General features: G+C 42.4%; 2 protein-coding genes and 1 long non-coding RNA gene across 3 annotated transcripts; 1 reads left to right on the top strand and 2 right to left on the bottom strand.

The window, feature by feature from the left end:
• Positions 1–4,028: 4,028 nt before the first annotated feature.
• Positions 4,029–5,224, bottom strand: LOC140851948 (uncharacterized). Its single transcript, XR_012134777.1, has 2 exons — positions 4,454–5,224; positions 4,029–4,339 (listed from the first exon to the last, which is right to left on the bottom strand). It is a non-coding gene; the product is annotated as an uncharacterized lncRNA (long non-coding RNA).
• Positions 5,225–5,404: 180 nt separating this feature from the next.
• Positions 5,405–7,083, top strand: LOC105039092 (1-aminocyclopropane-1-carboxylate oxidase 3). Its single transcript, XM_010915092.3, has 4 exons — positions 5,405–5,610; positions 5,775–6,001; positions 6,115–6,448; positions 6,537–7,083. Exons 1-4 carry the CDS (start codon positions 5,506–5,508, stop codon positions 6,825–6,827), a joined length of 957 nt encoding a protein of 318 aa, XP_010913394.1. The 5' UTR covers positions 5,405–5,505; the 3' UTR covers positions 6,828–7,083.
• Positions 7,084–17,259: 10,176 nt separating this feature from the next.
• On the bottom strand, positions 17,260–20,044 carry LOC105039091 (glucan endo-1,3-beta-glucosidase 12). Its single transcript, XM_010915091.4, has 3 exons — positions 19,842–20,044; positions 18,372–19,724; positions 17,260–17,735 (listed from the first exon to the last, which is right to left on the bottom strand). Exons 1-3 carry the CDS (start codon positions 19,927–19,929, stop codon positions 17,701–17,703), a joined length of 1,476 nt encoding a protein of 491 aa, XP_010913393.2. The 5' UTR covers positions 19,930–20,044; the 3' UTR covers positions 17,260–17,700.
• Between the last annotated feature and the right edge of the window lie 796 nt (positions 20,045–20,840).

Genomic DNA, 20,840 nt, shown 5'->3' with positions numbered 1-20,840 from the left:
GCGGGCCATAAACATTGTCCTTCCGTCTCACTAATTCTAACGCAAATAACACTTTGCAGAAAAGATACCAACACATGACCCCACCTTCAGTTTCTCCTGAGTGCACGTTACAGAGATGCACCTTGAACAACGATTTGTCCCATACTTATTAGGTATCATTTATCATTCACCTTTAATTTTCCTTGCGTTATGTTCCTCAACAAAAGAAAATTAAGAAATAAAAACTAAATGAACAATTATCCTGGCAATATTTCTTCACCTACCTTCATGTGTTCTTCGTCAACCTCTTTGACCGCATCACCATGCATGAGAACTTGATAGCTCGTCACGGGTGGTACCATACTGACACAACTCTCAAGGAAAAGTCACAAACTTCATGTAGGTGTTGTAAAGGACAACGCGGAAAGGCTTTCACCAGATGCATGATGGCTGGTACCCTGATGCAGCCGGTGAAGTATGGCGGGTGGGGTTGTTGGCACACAGAGGCGCGGTGGGAAGCAAACCCACGTGGACAGCAAGCCACTAAATAATCGAGGGATGGCCTCGGGTACGTGGTGGGGGACCGGCTCCGACTGTTCCCTTGTCCTCCAATCCCTCGAAGCATCCCGCGAATAATTGGCCCTAGCAACATGACGTCATGGCTTACACTCGTTTGACTGTCCGTAAATTCCTCTCCCCTTCCTTCCTGGAACTTTATTGCACGGACCAGGTCCAAGCGCACCCGGGCAAATCGCGGAGCATTTTCACGGTGGGTAGCGCGCAATCGGAACTGGTCCAAGGGGTATAATATGGCGTGCTATCCACCGTGGCATTTGGCGTGGTCCATTGGACGTCGTCCAACTACTGATAGCTTCCCCTGGAGGAGGGATTTTATCTTTGGCGCGAAAGAAGGATTCACCGTCCTTCGCACGACTCCACCATTAGATCTCTCACCGCACAGATCTCAAAAAACTTCAAGTTCTATCATTTATTTGTATATAAAAATCTTAGAGTGGTCGACGGATGATCCAACAGTGGATTCATGTGTACAACCCAAGCTAGCCGCTCCCCCGAGCCAAAAAGAGCCCACAAAATTAATGTTTTTTTTGAAAGGAAGCCAGAGTGGTAGAATCTGAAGTGTGGACGTCATTTTAAATAAGATCGGTTAAAAATTCTAATTTTGAAGAATGTGGGTTGTATCTATCATACAAAAGAATGATTGATTTTATTCGGTATCTTGAATTTTGTTTTGTACAATTTTCAATGCATAATATTTGTTTCATTACCGATGCTAATGGATGAAAAGGAGAGGTTGGAGGCTTTAGAAGCTGTAGAAAATATGATCAATAGCTGATGTTTCAAAAAAAAATCAACCATTTTTTCACACAAAAGATACAACCTAAACCTATTCTAGAATGCCTTAAATCTATACTCTTTTTTTTTTTTCTTTAAAGCTGACGCAGGGGTTGGCAAGTTTCAAAGTGAAATCCTTTCAGGAGGTTTACCTGGGAGGATTCCTATGGTCATATGTCGACCTTTTGGAACGTGGAACGCCCCAGATTTCCATTAGTAGGCTCCACTTTGAGCATTCCTGACAGGTGCAACTAATGTAGCCCTGAAGTCCAGATGACGATATACGTAGTCAATCATATTATATTTATTTTATAAATATTTTTTTTAATTTATTATTTATTTTATTATTTAATTTCTACATACGAATATATATATTTATAGATTGATTTGATAAATTTAATTTATCCAAAAAAGAGTAGTTGAAATGCTTCTCCAATGTTCGCATTAGTGGCAAGTTATTGCAGTTGTTTTTCTCCTTTTCTCTTGTTATTTTAGTCTATAAAAATTACAGAATCAAAAAAAAAATAAATTTATTATGATATTTAAAAAATACTGTAAGATATTATGTATACTTTGCACGTGCATAAAATACTAAAAAAATAAAAATAGATAAATTCTAGAGATATTTGAATAATTTATATAAACATCGTATAACCATCTATTTTTTGATGGACGTCCAAAAATATATATAGTATCTAAAAATATATATAATATCTTACGATATTTTTTTTAAATACCGTAGAAGATTGTATTTCAAAAAAAAAAAAAACTCCTGCATGCATTCTAAATACGTGAACTCTCTATCCTCGGCGGGATGTGAACTGGAGAGTTCCTAGAATTTGCGCAGCCCAAGCCATCATCTGCCTCCCAATGTCTACATTAATTATCACACCACAACACATACTTTGCAAATGCGTAGTCAGCCGCAAGATGCTGGTAAGCACGGACTAAGTTGGTCCCTGCCAAAAAGTTGGATTGGATTGCTGCACCGAGATATTCTACTTTTTAAGCACCCAGCCATCTCTCCCCGGCATCTAGATCTATCAGAATATATCTCAAACTTTGCTTACTCCAAGCTTCCAGTTGGAGCAATTAACTTTGGCTGCTCGACATCATATATATATTCGTGAAGGTGACATCAACCCCACGGGAATAAGACAGCCACCTGCATTGCACCCTATACTAATAATTTTCTACCCAACATGAAGATCCTGGCAAACAAAGAGATGAGATTCGCCAACTTGAAGAAAATGACCGTGTGAATTACAAAATGTTAATGAGGACGAGAGACGTAGATATATTATAAGTGGATGAGACTTGCCGACTTCGATGGATCAAATATTGTATGCAGCGCCGACATTCCATCAAGATTAACATAATTGTACCTAATTTCTAGCAATTTGTTGTTCCCTAAATGCAGCATGCCATCATTGCCGTAGCAGTAATTTTCCTTGCTTTTTATTATATCGTCAACGGCTAAAGGGAGTGGTGGGATTGGATGGATAATGGAGACGAGTTAAAGATGGCGATCAACATGAGTGGTGTCTACCACTAAGCCGACTGGGGGTGCGGACGCTTCAAGGAAGCGACGCCCACGGCACTACATGTGAGGGGACATGATCTAAAGTAAGGTCAAAGAGGAGGAATTCGACAACTAGATCTGCACCTGAACCGGCCGGCTTGTTCCCACAGGTTTCATGGAGAAAGCAAGTGCTCTTTTTTCGTGAGGTTCGTCGAAGTGACTCCGTCCAACCGTCCAAGGCCCTTTGGGTGGTATGTCAAGACTTAAAGTTTGTAGCACCAATCTCATTGTAGCTCAAATGCCATCATGTTGCTTTTATTTATTCCCCTTTGTTCTTTCTTTAATTAATTAGAAGCACTAACTGCTAGTGATCTAATATTAACATTTTCTTTGGACAAATTGGGCGTGCATCCCTCTCTTTGGTTCCCGATCTCGATGTGAAAGAAAGTAAATATGACTAAGGAGAAAAAGGAGAGAAAGGATCTCTCTTGTACGGTAGCCAATTCGAAGGGGGCGAGTTCGTGGGTAGCTTTGGGAAGCGACTCATGAACCACATCTGTGCAACTAGGATCCATCTCTCTTCTCCTGTACTGTTTTGACTACTAGGTTTCATCGTCTCATCTCGGATCCATGGTCGATTAGATAAAAATCATGGAGAATGTAGAGATCGAGCGATCCTCACTGGAGACTCCGGGCTCTTCAATCAAATCCAAATTAGGCCAATCATTTTTAGATCAGAATCAGATTGACCATCTCCAGATCAGCCAGATATCAAACAAAACAAGATATATGACTCTAATCATTTATTATTTTCTTTACTGTTCTTTCAAAGTTTGATCTGACTTAAATATCGAAGGACCTAATCAGACTGACAAGCTTTTTCATTTTTTTTGTACGCAGGTCTGCAACTTTAAGACCCATCATTACAGATCGAACAGTGCCCTCCACATCTTCAGATCCCTGATGAGATCCATTAAGCAAGATCGAATTTTGACAGCAACAACTACCATACCATATTAATCAGAAAATAAAGTAAGTCAGCATCGGACTAGAATGATTGGTTCTTCCTTTACAGTCTTCCGTGATCAGGATAATGTTCGTGATTAGATGAGCCTCACTGACATATATGATGAGAGGCAAATCTAGTCAGAGTCATTGTGCAAATCATGGAGAATGGTTAGCCCTCTTTGAATTAGAGAGGATCTGAACTTATATAAATTAATAATGTATCGGATATAACAACTTGAACTTTGAAAATAGAGTGGGTGTTTATGAATCTTTGAAAAAGATTTGCATGAATAGCCAACTCACTAAATGAGCTATATGACTATTAATTTCTTAATTTTTGACCGCAAACCTGTTCGCTCCGAAGACTGAACATTTTGACAGAATTCCCAGCCGCATCATCAGCCTTGAATTGCGCTGGTTCCTGCTCCAATTCAGTCCATATGTAACAATATTGTCTTCCCTCCTCTTTTTTCTGGTCTTCATGCATTACTCGGCAAAATAAAAAGAAAAAAACTGGAGTTAGAAATGTGATGCATAAAGGTATTATCATGAGTAGGAACACCGCATAATTCAAGGATGAAGTTTACCTACCGCTATACCAGCGTCAGGCTTGGTAGGTCCCTACCAAACACATCCAACCAATTACGGAACTCGATTCCCTTCGTCCAGCATGAGCATGGCTTTTGCCTTCAGGTTTCATTTCATCCCTGGGCAGTTGACAGTGACGTTCACCGGGACCATCTACAGCTGTAAGCACCACACTTACGCTCTGTTTTTCCTCTTTAGCCAATGGCTTCACCAATGGATGTCTTTCCTTTATGAAAATTTTGACACTTGAAAAAAAAAAAAAGGAAACATCTTAAATGTTACTGAAGCTATGGCACCAAGGCCGCATGTGATGTCCTGGTGTGTGGCCCATTTTCGAAGTAGTGGTGGTGGTGTTCCAAATAAAAACTGGGAAGATATTATTTGGTTCCATGGAGGTGTTCTGTTTGCTTTTTCCCTCTATGTATGAATAAGAAATAGTTAGACTGAGCTTCCAGCCAAACTTTCATCTCCTCTTGGATGTTTTTCTATTGAAGATCCAGGGATTCTAATAATAAGAAACATCTTTAGTGGGGAAAGCGAGGCTATTCCCAGTATGTCAAGTGGCATATAATTATATGCACAATGTCCATGCATGTGAGGTTATTTCAGAAGATGGGGCCATTTTGGACTTTCACATATAAAAGGAATGGGCATTCGTAGCGCTACCACAGAACAGTATTCGTTCGCCCGCCAGTTCCCGTCAAAAGAAGCTAGGACTGGAGGAAGCAGCCAATCCGGTCACCACCCGTGACTTAGAACGAAGAGAGAGTGGGAGAAACGAAAGGAGAAACCAGTGAGTGAAGAAAGGCTTGATGCGCTAGCAACGGCCAGTTAAAGGTGGTGGGGTACGTGCTGGTTTCTACCGTGGAGATTGGATTCAATACGTCTTCCTGATGGGCATCCGATCCGATCCGAACCGATCCGGAGTCATTGGCGCCTATAAATACCTCCCCCCTCAGCAACCGCACACTGCACTGCAGATGGAAAGATAAAAAGATTGGTGTGTGTGTGTGTGTGTGTGTGTGCGCGTGTTTCTGTGTGAGAAAGAGAGAGAGATGGAGGTTTTCCCAGTTATCGACATGGAGAAGTTAGAGGGGAATGACAGGGGAGCAGCAATGGAGATCCTACGTGATGCTTGCGAGAACTGGGGCTTCTTTGAGGTGCTTAATAAAATAGCGCTACAAGCTTAACTTTTTCCAATGAATGTTCATCATGAGGACCACAACAACTAATTTTGGCATCTCGATATCATCATTAATATTAACCATATTTTTTTAGCATTCAACCTGACCCCGCAGTGGAATTTACCGTTATTTGGGTGCAGATATTGAACCATGGTATCTCCCACGAGCTCATGGATGAGGTAGAAAGGCTGAATAAAGGGCACTACAGGAAACGCAGGGAGCAGAGGTTCAAAGAGTTTGCCAGCAAAGCACTGGAAGATGCGAGTAGTTCCGATGCCAACGACATGGACTGGGAGAGCACGTTCTTCGTCAGCCACCTCCCTGAGACCAACCTCTACGAAATCCCTGATCTTGATGATCAGTACAGGTATATACGTGACCATTTGAAACATTGTGAACATGCCACCTATTACATTAATTAGCTTCAGCTATAGCTGTTGTTTGCATTGGCTAAGTATCATGTGGTGATGCAAATTGTAGGAAAAAAATGAGGGAGTTTGCCTTGGACTTGGAGAAATTGGCGGAAAGGCTGCTGGATCTGCTGTGTGAGAACCTGGGGCTGGAGAAAGGTTACCTCAAGAAGGCCTTCTGTGGGTCCAAAGGACCAACCTTTGGCACCAAAGTAAGCAGCTATCCGCCCTGCCCTCGCCCGGACCTGATCAACGGCCTTCGGGCCCACACCGATGCTGGTGGCATCATCCTCTTGTTCCAAGATGATCAGGTGAGCGGCCTCCAGCTGCTCAAGGATGGCCAATGGGTGGACGTGCCTCCCATGCGTCACTCCATCGTTGTCAACATAGGGGACCAGCTCGAGGTGTGCAACATCTACTAATAAAAATATATATAGGCATATACAGCTTTGATGGAGATAATGATCAAAAAAAAGGTTTTGGTTGGTACAGGTGATCACCAATGGAAAATACAAGAGTGTGATGCACAGGGTGGTGGCCCAGACCGATGGGAACAGGATGTCCATCGCTTCGTTCTATAACCCAGGAAGCGACGCGGTCATCTTCCCGGCCCCTGCTTTAGTAGAGAAGGAAGCTGCAGAGAAGAAGAACGAGGTCTATCCCAGGTTTGTGTTCGAGGATTACATGAAGCTCTACGTTGGGCAGAAGTTCCAGGCCAAGGAGCCCAGGTTTGAAGCCTTCAAGGCTGTGGAGACAGTAAGCGCACAGCCGATTGCTACATGATATCATAGGAGCTAGGATGCTGTTGAGGATGTCATTTAAGAATTTACGTACTGGTGTGCATGTATGGCATACATAATTTGTTGTTCTAGGAGAGTATATATGTTGGTCAAATCACAGGATGGAAGCTAGCTTGTGTAACGTTCCAGGGGGACAATTGTTGTGGGTCTGGGGTAAGAATAGAATAGAGTTGGTTGCGTCTTGAATATTTTATTTCTGATTTTCATGAATGTATTTATATATATTTAGTTTAATTTAATGCATCCGATCTCTATCAAAAAAAAAATTTCTTGTGTCTGGTTTGTCAAGGACGAGTCAAAAGTCAACAATATCTGTGTACAATCTCTCAGAATTTAGTGTTAACGGTTGACTGTTTGAGTCAAGCATGGCGTTTTATTTTTTAGTGCTGAATAATAATATATTAGCAGCATTGGCAACTTTCGGAGAGGAGTCGTGGTAAAGTCAAGCCCGTGAAAATTATGCCTTCGATAGACATCTGCTTGTTACTTAATTGTGTTTGTTTAGCGGACTCTTGACAAACCATGTGTTGTTAAAAAGATCAAAATGGAATGCCACATCATATTGAAAGTAGAGTTAGTTGATTCTAGTACATATTCTACAATCTACGGATGTATGCAACTTCTCTGGTGATATTTTATTCCCTTCTGATCAGTAGATACAGGGTATCCTGATGTAAGAATATGCATGGTTGATGTAAAGACTAATCAATGAGAGCTAAATTTGATACGGTCTGATGCCTGGCCATCTAGAACTTGAATAATCACTTGTAGGATTGTATAGCCGCCGTGCTTCTACGAGCAGATTGAACGTTTGATACAAGAATAATCCAGGCTTGGTTCAAATTTTGAAGCCTTTGGACCTCACCTAAACTTTCGGTTAAAAATGATTGGAACCAGATTTGATCCCGGCCGTGGGATCCACAAGGTACCCGATGGATGTCAGGATAGGTTTTGGGTATATGATGTTTGTGGTGCAGGAAGAAATCAGTCCTGGGTTGGCCGATTGACACCTCATTTCACCTGTCCTTCTTTTGTATCTTTGTTTAGCCAATGCAAGTCCAACATCATGCAAGCAATTACTTGATAGTATATTGCCACCCAAAAATTCATCCTCTATCCCTTGTTCTTTAAGGAAGAACCAAGGTTTTACCAAAAAAAAAAAAACAGAGAAAAAGGAAGAACCAAGGTGACGTAAACAAGTTCAGCAAAGTAACCAGAAACGTGACTGCTTTTCATAAAAAGATTTTTGGGGGCGAGACAAAATCTGAATATCACGTGAAATCAATGGAAAGTATTTTGACTAACCAACAGGTAAGCCTATCATTCTTCCTTCTTTTCCTTTTTAATATTTTGATTTCAATGTCCAGAAGATTGTGAGAGAAAAAAAAGGGATTCACGAATCTATGGACCATGGAGCGTATCTCAGTGCCCCAGTAAAGTAGGAAAGAAAAATGTATGATAATGCTAGTAAATATTTATGTCACCACGAAAAAGATACTCTTTTTAATCCAGGTTCTCTCTAAATAATTTTGCTTGCCCCTGACTCTTTTTGACTGGAGGCCACCACTCTCTCTCTGTCTGAGGCCATATGGCTCGGTTTTTGGGCGGTGGCATCACGCTGGGTACTCAAACCGACACGGCACCAGTTTTTGAAGGGGTCTTGGCCTTGCACAGGTGCTGGGTTATGGGTGGGTTGGGTCCTACACAGGACCGGTCCTGGGACAGGTCAAATTGGGTGACCGTCTCAAGCTCCAGATCTAGATCTTGTATTGATGTTCCAATAGAATGCAAGGATGATTTTTTACAATATTATAATAAGAAAAATAATTAAATATATTAATGATGAGTTTTATATACTGTTTAACGAATATATCTATAGAAAATTATTGCACGTAGATTAATTTTTCAATGATAATTAATATTTAAAATATATTAATTTTTAATAGAAAAAATCTTATTTTTTTATTTAGCCCTAGCTCTAACAAATGTCAGGACCGGTCCTGGTCCTACATGTCTGACTATTCCATGGTTACATAACCAAAATATAGAAACTGTGTTTTGTGCACAAATTAACACAAATCCAAGAGCACGATTTCTTAATTCATGTTGACATGAGCATAGAACACAGTTTATGATAATCTTCTGAATATGTAAATTATGCATGATCCGTATATGAAACGCTTCTTCTCCAAGAAGATCTAAGAGCTCATAATCAGATCACTTAGTCCGATGCGTGTTAAATTCCCTTTTCCTTAAATCCATGCCTTTGTGTCCAGATGTTAGCAAACGTTTCATTCCTTCTCTCTTTTCAACTTGGCATGATGTGGACTTTGGCTTGTTGTTGCCCTTAGCCTTGTCGTGGGTAGAGCCATCCGTGGTGCGACTTTGGGTTCAACTTTTCAAATGATGTATTCTATTTTTAAAACATAATCATATCGAGTTTGAGCACAATTCAAAAATTATTTTTAGCAACCCAGACAACTTTCTCGATAGAAGGATGCAGAAATTGACTCGACACACGGTGTTTCACGCTAGCCTCGTGATGGGATGTGTTTCTTTGCGTTCTTCGTACCTGATATTCGGATGGGACACTTCGAAAGACACGCATCTACCAATTAAAAAAGAGAGCACGTAACAACTCTATTAGGGTATCTCGCTAACTAGGCACGTACGTGACGCACTGGATAAATTATCATGAAACTTCCAAAAGCATGAAATGTTGGACAAGAGTGGTTAGCATAAGACGTGAGCTATTTGGCCAACAAGATTCGAGTTCATGGATTGGCAAGCACCTCCTTGGTTCATGCCTTGGTCTAAGACGTCAGCTATTTGGCCAACAAGATTCGAGTTAATGGATTGGCAAGCATATCTCGTTGGCTTATGTCCTCATCATAAAAGTTTGTTTATATCTGAAATGCCAAAAAGATGCCTTTCCCGCTATTATTCTAAATATTTAACTCACAATCTTACATCATGGTTGCTAATTAGTAAAAATTTCTTCGATCCAAACTTGTGTAGGTAGAGAAATCGGCATCAAACTCCCCCGAGCGCTTTTTAACTAATCCTAAAGAGCATCTTACTGCCAAGTAGATGATATCAAACTATATAAAAAAAAAAATTTCTGCTTAAGAGTCTGTTTGGATCAAGGGGCAAAAAACATTCTATGGTTACTGATTCAATTTATGAATCTAATAGAATTTTCAATTTATTCATCTAAACAAACTCTTGAAAATTAGTAAATGACTATTCTTCTATGCTTCGACTTCCATTCACAATCAATCTAATGACAAAAGCTAATCCAGACCTCCGCAATGTTGATATTTCTGACTTTCCTGCTTGCTCGGAAGAACATTTTGTCGCCTCCACTTTGAGTCCTGCGCTACCAATGCGTGATTGCTTGATTTATTTGTTGACTCAAGTTTACGTTCGTAGAGCCAGACAGTTCTGTTGTCTCTTGCCTTGTACAGTACTTTACAGGACAGCTGATGCCCACGAGTCCGAAGAAGCACTCGCCTCTTACTTAAAAAAAAAAAAAAAAAAAAACATTCGCCTTGATTTTTTTTTTTTTTTTGATACAAACAGGTACTACTATTCTAGTGTGAATACATCTTAAAAAATTAAAAAATAAAATATCCTGCAAGATATGCCTGCATGTCTTTCAGTCATCGATGTGCTCAACTATGTAGGAAGCGAACCCATCGGCGGCGCTGTTTCCTTTCCAAAAGTCATACTGAACAGGCATGATAGTAAAGTCTCATAGAAAAATCCATATGTCTCAAAGAAGTGGATGGGCCTCCAACTACTTCGTATCACATCGAATTCAGTAGATGGCAGTGGAAGAATCACCTTCAATGAAAATCCTCTCCATCCGAAGTTCCTACTTAGCACAGATAATGTCTACCCAAACAACATAAAACTCAACTTTCGAGATAGAAGGCTCGAAGATATGTAAGCCCCTCGCCTCTAGAAGCCTGATTTTCGAATCCTAGATGATAAAACCAGCACCACCTCTGGCCCTTGCTCTCGCTAATGCTGCTGTCAAAGTTAACCTTGACAAACTCTGAAAAAAAAATAATAAAACTCGTCAGATCACTGCAGGAGCAGTATGGGAGCCTCAAGATTCAGAGGCAACAAGGATTAGACTAGTAGTGTCAAATCGGCTATACGCAGTAGCCAAGCAAAAGGCTCTCTCTACCATCCAGTGAGTAAAGACCACCTCTGCTTTGAAGACCAAGCTATTCCTGACAAACCAAATCTAATAGATGACATATGTCATCCAACCACCCTAGGTACAAGTTGACCCCTCAGCAATGCTCCAACGGATCACATCCAAAAAGAGGTCCAACCAAGGGCCACTGTTCTCCTCCCATGGCTGACTACTCGTCCTTTTCCAAATCAACCTCGCCCACAAAGACATTGCAGGAAAGCACGCTCAGTAGTCTCATCCTCCAACCTACAGACTGGGCAGAAAATCAGAATCTCCATACCCCTATCCTTGAGAAGCATACATGTTGGAAGCTGATCCTAAGCAACCTTCCAGACAAAAAACCTCATCCTGAGATAAGCAGCCACTCTTCAGATCCAAGCTGCCTCGATTCTCTTGCACACCACAGGCCTGCACATCTCAGACATGTATCTCGTGAGGATCTTAGGGCCACATGACCGATCCCACACTCTTAAATCTTGACTGCGGTGGATAGGAATCAGGATAAAGAGGATCCGATCAACAAGCGCACCATCGAAGAGACGATACATGTTCTGTATTCTCCAGGCCTTACCATCGGCATTGATTAGGTCACAGACTCGAGCCTGGACGTTCAACTCCATGCTGACGTAAGTCGGCCAACGGGTGAGAGATAAGCTAAAAATTCAAGCATCCTGGGTCATAAACACTGACTCTCCTTCATCAATCAACCATCTTACCTGGGCAAGAGCTACAGGCACCCTGGCACAGATCTCCTTCCAGATGAAGGAGTATCTACATCGAGCCATGTTAACGGATCCCTGATCCCATGCCCCATACTGGGCCCTCATCATCCTGCTCCATAAGCAGTCCGATTGTATTAGGAATCTAGTAGCATGTCTAGCAATCATAACCTCTCTCCTAATGAAAAAAACTAAATCTTCAGACCCCTATCCCTCACAAGTCGGTAGACCACCTCTCAGGATAACAAATAGAGCCCCCGACTATCAAGTCTCGAGCCTAATAGGAAGTTTCAGAATAGCTACTCCATTATCTGAAGATAAGAACTTGGCACAACCATATTCGCTAAGAGATAGATCGGAATGGTGCTCAAAACCGATTTCACAAGAGTTGTTCTACTTATCATAGAGAAAGCATTGGCTTGCCAGCCCTTGAGATGATCCTGGACACACTGCTCCATAGGTCTATAGTCAGCCCTTTGAAGATGCTGATCTGTAATAAGAACCTCTAGATAGATCAAGGCCCGGGTCTGCTCCTGGATCCCCAAACGGTCCTCAAAAGTTTGCTTCATCTAGACCTCCGTCTTAGGGCTGAAGATGATAGTAGACTTCTACATATTCACACACTTACCCGAAGCCTGACAATATGCTTCGACAATGGATGCGAAGCACGTCGCATTTTGAATCAAAGCTTAGCCGATTAGAAGATTGTCGTCTGCAAAGAGGAGGTACAAGAGAGACTATACCGTAAGGATAGGCCAGTAAGATATCAGCTCTGATCCCTGAACCACCGTCCTCAATGTTCGAGACAGCATTAGCACATAAAATGAATAAGTAGGAAGAGAGATGACAATCTTGGCGAAGTCCGACCATCGAGTGAAAAGACTTCGTCGGGGCACCATTGATCAGCATGGCAAAACTCAAAGTCTCCACGTAGTTTATGATTCAACTAATCTACCTATTCTGGTAGTCAAACTCCGGAAATGCCATCGTAGGAAATGTCAGCTCATCCAATCATAAGTCCGCTCCATATCCAGCTTGATTGCATGAGGCTGTGACGAGCGGGAGCATGTCGCAGATCATGCATGAACTCTTAAGCCAATAAGATATTATCGATGATGTAATGGCCAATGACAAAGGCATCATACTCTGGATTGATCAAGCATCGCACCATCAGTTTCAACCATTCGACCAAGACCCTGGCATACACCTTGTAGAGTGTATTGCAGAGACTGATCGGTCTGAAGTATCCTATATTAGATGCATCAGGGCGCTTCGCCATGAGGATGATTAAAGTCATCTTCCACTCCTCAAGGAGATCTCTGAAGTCGAAAACCATCTACACCATCTCCATCACCTCTCCCCTAATAATAGACCAATACCGATGGAAGAAGAGAGGGGGAAAACTATCCGCCTCAGGGTTTTGTCCTCCCCAAGAGATCATAGAACCCTTCACACCTCCTAAACAGACACTAAACGAGTTGGGATCTCATTCTCCTAATCGGAGACATGGGTTATGGGCTGGGACCCCTGAAGTGGGACATCCTTGCCTAAAGGCACCGTCCATCTTGATCTAAAGAACTAAAAGGTCTACCCCCTAATCTCCTCACTGCCATCCACCAAAGTGCCATCACTCTTTCTTAACTACCTAATGTGGTTGCTAGATCTCCATATCATAATGGACTGGTGAAAGAACCTAGTATTCCAACGTCTTTCTTGATCTACTGAATCTTGGACTTTTATCTCCACATCGTCTCCTGCTATCTCAGCAAGAAATGGTGCATCGAGATCTTATGATGAAGCTCCTTTAAATCAGGCTCCAAGAGGCCCCCTTCAGGTCCTCTCTCATCTGTAACTTTGGAATATTCGCCCCCACTCCTTCGATCTATCTGAAGATGTTACCAAGCTCCAGCTGGTTCCATCGAAGAAGTCTGCATCTGGCCAACCCCAGTCTTCAAGTCATCCGATATCTCATATCTCTGTGAATCAACATCCTTTAAACCTTCCTAATTAGATCCCATGATCTTAGATAGAAGGTCCAGAACTTTTTAAACCTGAACGAGCTTCTGAATAAGTACGGTCTGTCAATAGTAATGAGAATCGAATAGTGATTCTACGCTCACCTTGATCTAAAAGAACCATAAATAACTAAACGTCGCCATCCAGTTGAGGCTTGTCTTATGATTTAGTGACCCTAAGGGAGTTTAATTCGATAAAAGTTGAAGGACTCTCTCTTGGTTTGAAATTATCTTTGGGGCCTTATGGGCTGCATCCTTGGGAAAAATGCAGAATGGTCAAGACTTTTCGTCACGCTATTTGACAGGACAAGAGGGACTGGCACACCTCTAGCATGTTTCTGCTCGTCTTCTGTTCAATTTTGAAATAAGAGAAGGTCGTCAAAGAGAATGAATCACAAGCTTTTGTTGGCGCTGAAACTTAAAATTCTAGTGGAATGGGGGTGAAGGAGAAGGCTGAGGTGTTTGTAGGGGAGACTATGGAGAATTAGAGTCTGATGCATTGGTCGCAGAGAAATGGTAATGGTTATGGCCGCGTCCTCTCTTCCATGTCATCAGCTTGGAAAAGGTTTTGAGGAGAAGAGAGAGAAGGAAGATGGATGATATTGGTCAAACAGCAAGTGAAACTAACTTTAAGATTTTCTAGGTATTTGAAAGTGAAGAAGATTGATTGTTGTTGCCATTTGGAATCAGCCCGACCAAGACACCGAGCTAGCTAGATTACTGGAGTGCTTAGATGGTTCAATGGCTTCTGCACTTGGATGGTGATAGCATTGACGGTGGCCATTTCCAAGATGATGTTGAATGGTAAAGAGCATGCTTGGACCTTTACTTTGACATCATATTCGATCTAAAATAGCAAAGATGAGAAATTTTCTTGTTGAAAAGTATCTAATAGGAGATCCTCTGATGATGCTTAAGATGGACAAATTCTAAAAGATACAAAAGAGGTATTATGAGAGCGGTGAAGTAGTAGTGTAAGGAAATAAAAAAACGCTTAAGAGTACTTATCTCGAGAATCTCTCGGGAGTTATTTATATAGGCAAGAGTCAGTATCATCATCGGTGAAATCAGACGCACAGACCAATAGTTTTTGGTAATTGATCGTGCATTCTGAATATTATATTACATGTAGGCGTTCTGGCATGGTCACTCATCTTGCTCCATACATCTTGCTCATTCATTATGCATTCATGGAAACCATTCACAAGTACAGTGGAATTGTCACCAGTTAAGAGAAGAGTTTGAAATTTGAGGGATTCTCCACATGCCTCGGGTTGGCTACATGGTAGTCTTTGATTGGTTAGTCAAAGGCTTAACGTTGTTCTCTCATTGATCAGTTTGCCTCAGCTATGGTCAGTTCCGAAATGTAGCATTTGCTTGATTATTTCTAATATGCATCTTTTGTGACTAGTAGAAGAAAAATTATATTATCAAATTCTCTTATTTATGAATATATCATGAATATGTGCATAACCGGCGTATTCTTTTTATTATAACAAAAATGGCCATTAGCAGTATTTTTAAATACTGCTATGAGCTAGAAAGAATGCTACAAACATTTTTAATGGCATATTTATGGCATTTTTTTATGTATCATCTTAAGATGATGTTGGTAATTAATTATTGACATTTTTAACAAAAAATTGATAAAAATTTTTATTTTAGTGGCACATGTAAGTGCCTTTAAAATATTAATGTCAGTATTTTTTATATATTGATAAAAATTATCAAAAAATAAATAATATATCCTAGAATTACAATGAAGGAAGGGTTCAAACAAATGATTTCTTGTTTAAATGGTAAGCTTTTAACCACTAACCACTAATCTATAACTTATATTATTAATATATAAATATAATTTATTTAACTTATTAACATACATTCATATCATCAATAAGTGATCCTAAGAATATATATGTATAATAACATATTTTATGAGATTGGTATGACTAAATCAAATCCTATATAAAAATTAATAATTTAAGATTTAGCGGTAATTTTTTAAAATTTTTTAAATTATGATATTATTTATCGGCATATTAGTTAAATATCATAATAGTAATTCTGATTTTCTGAACTTTAAGTAATATGCCGTAAAATATAAATTTATAGTGATATTTATAATAAAGTACCTCTAATTAAAAAATATTTATTGAAAGATAGCGGCATGTTTATCAAAATATAGCAAAAAATTAGATTTTAGTGGTATATAATAAGAAATATCACAAGCAATTTACTGTCAAAAATCATTTTTATTATGGTATTTGTATCTTTTTGATGGATGGCATACGTTCATTTGAGACGTTTATGAAAAAATAAAGGGCCTTCTTGGAATCCCTTCTCATATATTAGTGTCCTATTATAGAATTCTGTTCCTTTAATCCATCTGCTTACCATCCCATGTTGCTACTCACATAAATTCAGTGTTGGATGGTGTTGCTACTCAAAACCCAGTCAGACAGTAGACTGCCCTACTTGATGGAGCTGGAGGAGTGTAACTTGGAATTGAAGTGGATCCGCAATCATAGAAAACAGTTAGCAGTTTATTGGATGTATTCTGTGGAGATCAAAATGTTTAAGTTAGATAAAATTTCAAGAGAAAATAGAAAATATGAAAGAGAGAGAGAGAGAAAAGTATTGTGTGAGGTTTCCTCTTTTGTATTTGAGAATCCCTTGTGTTTGGTATTCATGGAGACCAATATGAGAATCTTTGTGATTGAGATTACAAGATTATCAAACAAGCAATTTAAATACTTTATAAAAATATATCTTATCAAATATGTCATGATTTGAGTACTTGCTTTATCATGTTAGTCGGTCATGACATATCTTTTTAGACGGATTGAGATCAGATCAAGTTGTGATCGTTTATTGATCATTTGAAGAGCTGATTGGTCAGTAATTTTGCTAATATATATATATATATATATATATATCATTGTCGAATCTGTTTGATTCAACAGACTGAGCCGCCGGACAAAAATTTTAGGAGCTATGTCAGATAGAGAGCATTGGCATTCACTTGATGCTCCTCTTTTAGTTCTTTTGCATCTTGTTTTAACTCTGCATCCCTCACTCGACTTCAATTACTTGATGATAATCGTGGGAGGGGCATCTAGCCCTCTGATTCCCAAAAAAAAAAAATCTAAAGGCTGCCGGCACTATGAAACTCTAGCAGACATGATTTATGCGATTACGGGAAGATTCCGAGTAATTAACTGATAATATCGTTAACACCCATGTAAATACCGAACAGACTGACAATAAAGTGCTCGATCAGATAGCACGGGTGGTTGGTAATACCTAATTAATAAATCTTCACATAAGCTCAACCAAGCTCGTTATGCAAGCCACGAATTATTCAGCCATTTTCATGTACCCAATGCCGAGATCAGTTACCACAATTCGTCGAGGCGACGGTGTCCAACCTCGCAACAAAGACATTCAGATCCAAGTTCCCAACAACATAGTTGATTATAAAATGACATGCACTTTTGAGAAGACATGACCAGTACTCCACCACTAATGCATTACAGCCAGATCCAACTATAAAATACCAACAGTCATAAGAGCTCCCATGGGTAGAACTTCTGCTTGTACACAAGCTATCCACCACTAAAGTTCAGTTCGTTAGCAAATGAATGATAAAAGGCGACAAGAGTCAAACAACTGCTACACTGGTTCACATGCTACCTATCTGCCACAAAGTAATAGAGTCACATTACAAAAAAAAAATAAAAAAAAATAAAAAAAATAATATACATATATATATATATATATTCAGAATCCAAGCTGCCCCTGATGACCTCCAACCACCACCCAGCAGCAGTCAGCCGCGGCAGCAGAGATTCTTATCATTCCTGACCATCTCGCTCCTCTACCTGTGATCTCCGCTTCTCTGGCCTCCTTTGTTATTCAAGGTCCAGCAGGGAGAGTACACTTCCCAAACTCTGCAATGATTAACAAACAAATGTGTCACTCGTTAGTAATTATAAAGCTATATCAAGGCGCATCCAACGTGCTGCGTCAAATGTAAACAGGTTTATCGATTATCCAATATGTACTTTTAAATCTATACCTCCACTGGTCCACCACTAACTAGTAATCACCATGAATGGGCTAAAGCATCCTATGCCGGGTTAAAAGAAAAGCTTTAGAGGGGAAGACGAACGGAGATTTCGAGATTCGTACCAACCCCTGATTCAGGGGCCGGACCAGGGAAGAAAAAGCAACGCAAACCGCGCCAATTCCTCTCCCCAATGTACTGCACAACGCGACACAGAAATAGCTAAGACGCATGGCATCGTGCCGTGGGACAACGCACTGTCTCGTGACCGTACATACCGCACTGGCTGGCACTAGCAGCGTCAACAGCGACGGAAGACTGCAGAAGTACACAGACCTTTGCTCGAGAACCTTTGCTACCAAACGAGCTCTACCTTGATTAATCATATTGATCTAAGCGATATCGTAACGATCCAACGGTCAGGAACAATCATCTGATCTAAAACTTCCCAAGCTTGCGAGCTAGCTAACAGAGGATGAAGGGAAGGGAAGGGAAAGGAAGGGAAGGGAAAACTACTCACTGGGGGGCTGGGAGACGACGTAGGCCGCGCCCTCGAACACGCAGGTGCCGACCCCTCGGCCTTTCTTCTGGAAGTAGGAGTTGAAGGCGTATGAGGCGTGGGCCTCCAACGTGTTGGGCTCGTAGCAATCTGCCCCGCGTTGGATCGGCCTGCAGTCCGCCCCTCCCTCCCCGCACGCGTAGTCCAGTGCCGCCTGCAGCCTCTGTCTTCCTACCATTCCGTTCGCCACGCACCACTTCTCTCCCGTCGAGCTCGCCGATACTCTCCCACTCCCCGTCGACGTCGACGGTGACGGGGACGAGGAGCCGTCACCTCCGCCCTTCGCTCTTCCCCTGTCCTCTTGCCACCTTAGACCACCACCACCGCCGCCGCTTAAAGTGAACTCGATGTCGTACACCTTCTCCTCGTTCGGGTAGAAGAGGCCGTAGTTCTTCTCGGAGGTGGGCCCCGGCTTCTGGTCCTCGTTGAAGAGAGCGAACAGGTAGACGTCCAGGTCCGCCTGCGGCCGCTGCGGCGTCCCGGCGTTCCCTGACAGCACACGCCGCACCAGATTGCCGTTGTAAGCCGCCGCGTTCGCCGCCCCTGCCCCTGTCTCGTTCGCGTCCCCCTTCGACGGCCACCCAGTCTCGGAGATCACGACTTTAACATCGTCGTACTTGAGGGCTGACATTGCCGCGAACACGGCGTCGATCTGGGCGTCCAACAGGCTGTAGTACTTGAGCCCGCTCCCAGAGTCGAGCACCCCCGGGTTGGGGCGGAAGAGGGCGTAGTCCAGGGATATGACGTCTGTATTGGCCTCGTAGGCGAAGAATGGGTAAGCGTTGACCATGAGGTAGGAGCCGGTCTGGCGGAGGAGTTCCAGCATGGGCTTCATCACCGGTTCGGCCAGGTCGGACCGGAATGAGCCGGCCGATGAGGGATAGGAGTTCTGGAGCGCGGTCAGAGCTAGGGGGGACGAGACCTTGACGTCGCCGTCGAGTCCGAGGCGGGCGAGGGCGGCGTGGACATTCTGCATGGCCGGGACGAGCGCGGCAGTCAGGTTGCGGGGGTCGACGAAGACCTCATTCCCCACGGCGATGGCCCGGATCCGAGTGGCGGGATGGTAGGCGGCCACGTTGCGCTGGACCCAGGCAAGGGCAAAGCCCTGGCGAGAGGCGGTGGTGGCTAACTGCTCGTTGGGTAGTGAGACCACCACCCGGATGCCGGTACCTGCGAGGGCGCGGAGGACGGTGGGGTCGACGTCGTAGAGCTTGACCTGCTCGATGCCCTGGGCCTTGAGGAGCTGCACCACCTTCGCCGCTGGCGGGAGATTATTCGCCACACGTCCATAGTTCACTCCTATGGCTCCGGCCTCTGCGCTCCCAAAAGTTAGAGAAGAAGCAAAACAAACACATTAATATGTATGTTGTAAGTATATGGCACAATGAGGGTAAAAGAAAGAGAGAAACTAAGTTGGGTTTTTAAACTCACCGGAGGAGGGGAAGAAGGGGGTGACAGAGAAGAAGAGGAGGAGGAAACAAACGCTAAGAGGCCCCATGCTCTGCGACAAACAGAGCATGTGGGAGGAGAATGGGGAGAAAAAGGGTCTCTTTTTCTAAGGAGGGAGAAGGTTTGGGGGCTGAGTTTGGAAAGAAAGGGAATGAATGGCTCCGCGGAGGAGATGGGGAGGGACGAGGCTTTAAGCTGGTCCTTCTTTTGTTTCCTCCGGCGGGAGTGTGGTGGGGCCCACCCACGTAGGGGGTGGAGCTGGGTAGTGGGCCCGACATGGGTACGGTATAGATCTGCTGGTCTTGGCCTGACAACAGTGAGTGGTGCCGAATGCTGATAACGGAGGATGACTTGAATGGCAAATGTAGGACGGGTATTGTTAATTTCTTTTTGGATACGTGGCGACAAATCGATGGGGATCAAGTGACTTTGTGAGCACAGGGCCTGGGACCGGATCGGCATCCCGGCCTGACACACCCTGCGCGCCGAGCGAGGCGGGACCCCACCAAGTCGACCGTTTACGGAGCTGGCTCGTGCGAAAGAACGGTCACGAGATTTAATTAAACAACAACTGGGAATTGGGAGGGAAGAGACTACTAGAAAGCGGAGATGGTTGATAATAAGGAACGGGCACGGACCGCTATTATTGTTTTGGGAAATTTGGTGGGGACTGCATGGTTGGTAACAGAGCATCTCTGTCGTCGTCTGAGTAATTAATCAATTATTGCTTACGCTGCGTGATCCACGTCAGCCACGAAGGCAGCCAATCACCCAGGCGCATTGGCGTGGGCTCCGTCCATCACGAGCTCACCACAGCTTAGAGGTACGTTTGACATGGGATGATCCATCCAAAAAGCAAGAATAGCGTGAATGGAAACGATGAGTTTACCGCATTTGATTGAATATAATAATTTTATATAAAAATAATTTTAAATTATTTTTATTTTTCAAATCATCCCTGAACCTAACAAAGAAATATCC

Source organism: Elaeis guineensis, chromosome 1 (assembly GCF_000442705.2).
Source record: "Elaeis guineensis isolate ETL-2024a chromosome 1, EG11, whole genome shotgun sequence".
Lineage (NCBI taxonomy): Eukaryota > Viridiplantae > Streptophyta > Magnoliopsida > Arecales > Arecaceae > Elaeis > Elaeis guineensis.
The sequence above is the reverse complement of the archived record's forward strand: the minus strand, read 5'-3'. Positions and strand labels throughout refer to the sequence as shown.

Bases quoted from the DNA above. Each gene is read 5' to 3' on its own strand.
- LOC105039092 (XM_010915092.3), top strand. From the start codon at position 5,506: ATGGAGGTTTTCCCAGTTATCGACATGGAGAAGTTAGAGGGGAATGAC. The intron at 5,611-5,774 runs GTGCTTAATAAA...ATTTGGGTGCAG, and splicing joins AGAACTGGGGCTTCTTTGAG to ATATTGAACCATGGTATCTC. The intron at 6,002-6,114 runs GTATATACGTGA...TGCAAATTGTAG, and splicing joins GATCTTGATGATCAGTACAG to GAAAAAAATGAGGGAGTTTG.
- LOC105039091 (XM_010915091.4), bottom strand. From the start codon at position 19,929: ATGCTCTGTTTGTCGCAGAGCATGGGGCCTCTTAGCGTTTGTTTCCTC. The intron at 19,725-19,841 runs GTGAGTTTAAAA...TTGGGAGCGCAG, and splicing joins CCCCTTCTTCCCCTCCTCCG to AGGCCGGAGCCATAGGAGTG. The intron at 17,736-18,371 runs GTGAGTAGTTTT...TAATCATTGCAG, and splicing joins CGTCGTCTCCCAGCCCCCCA to AGTTTGGGAAGTGTACTCTC.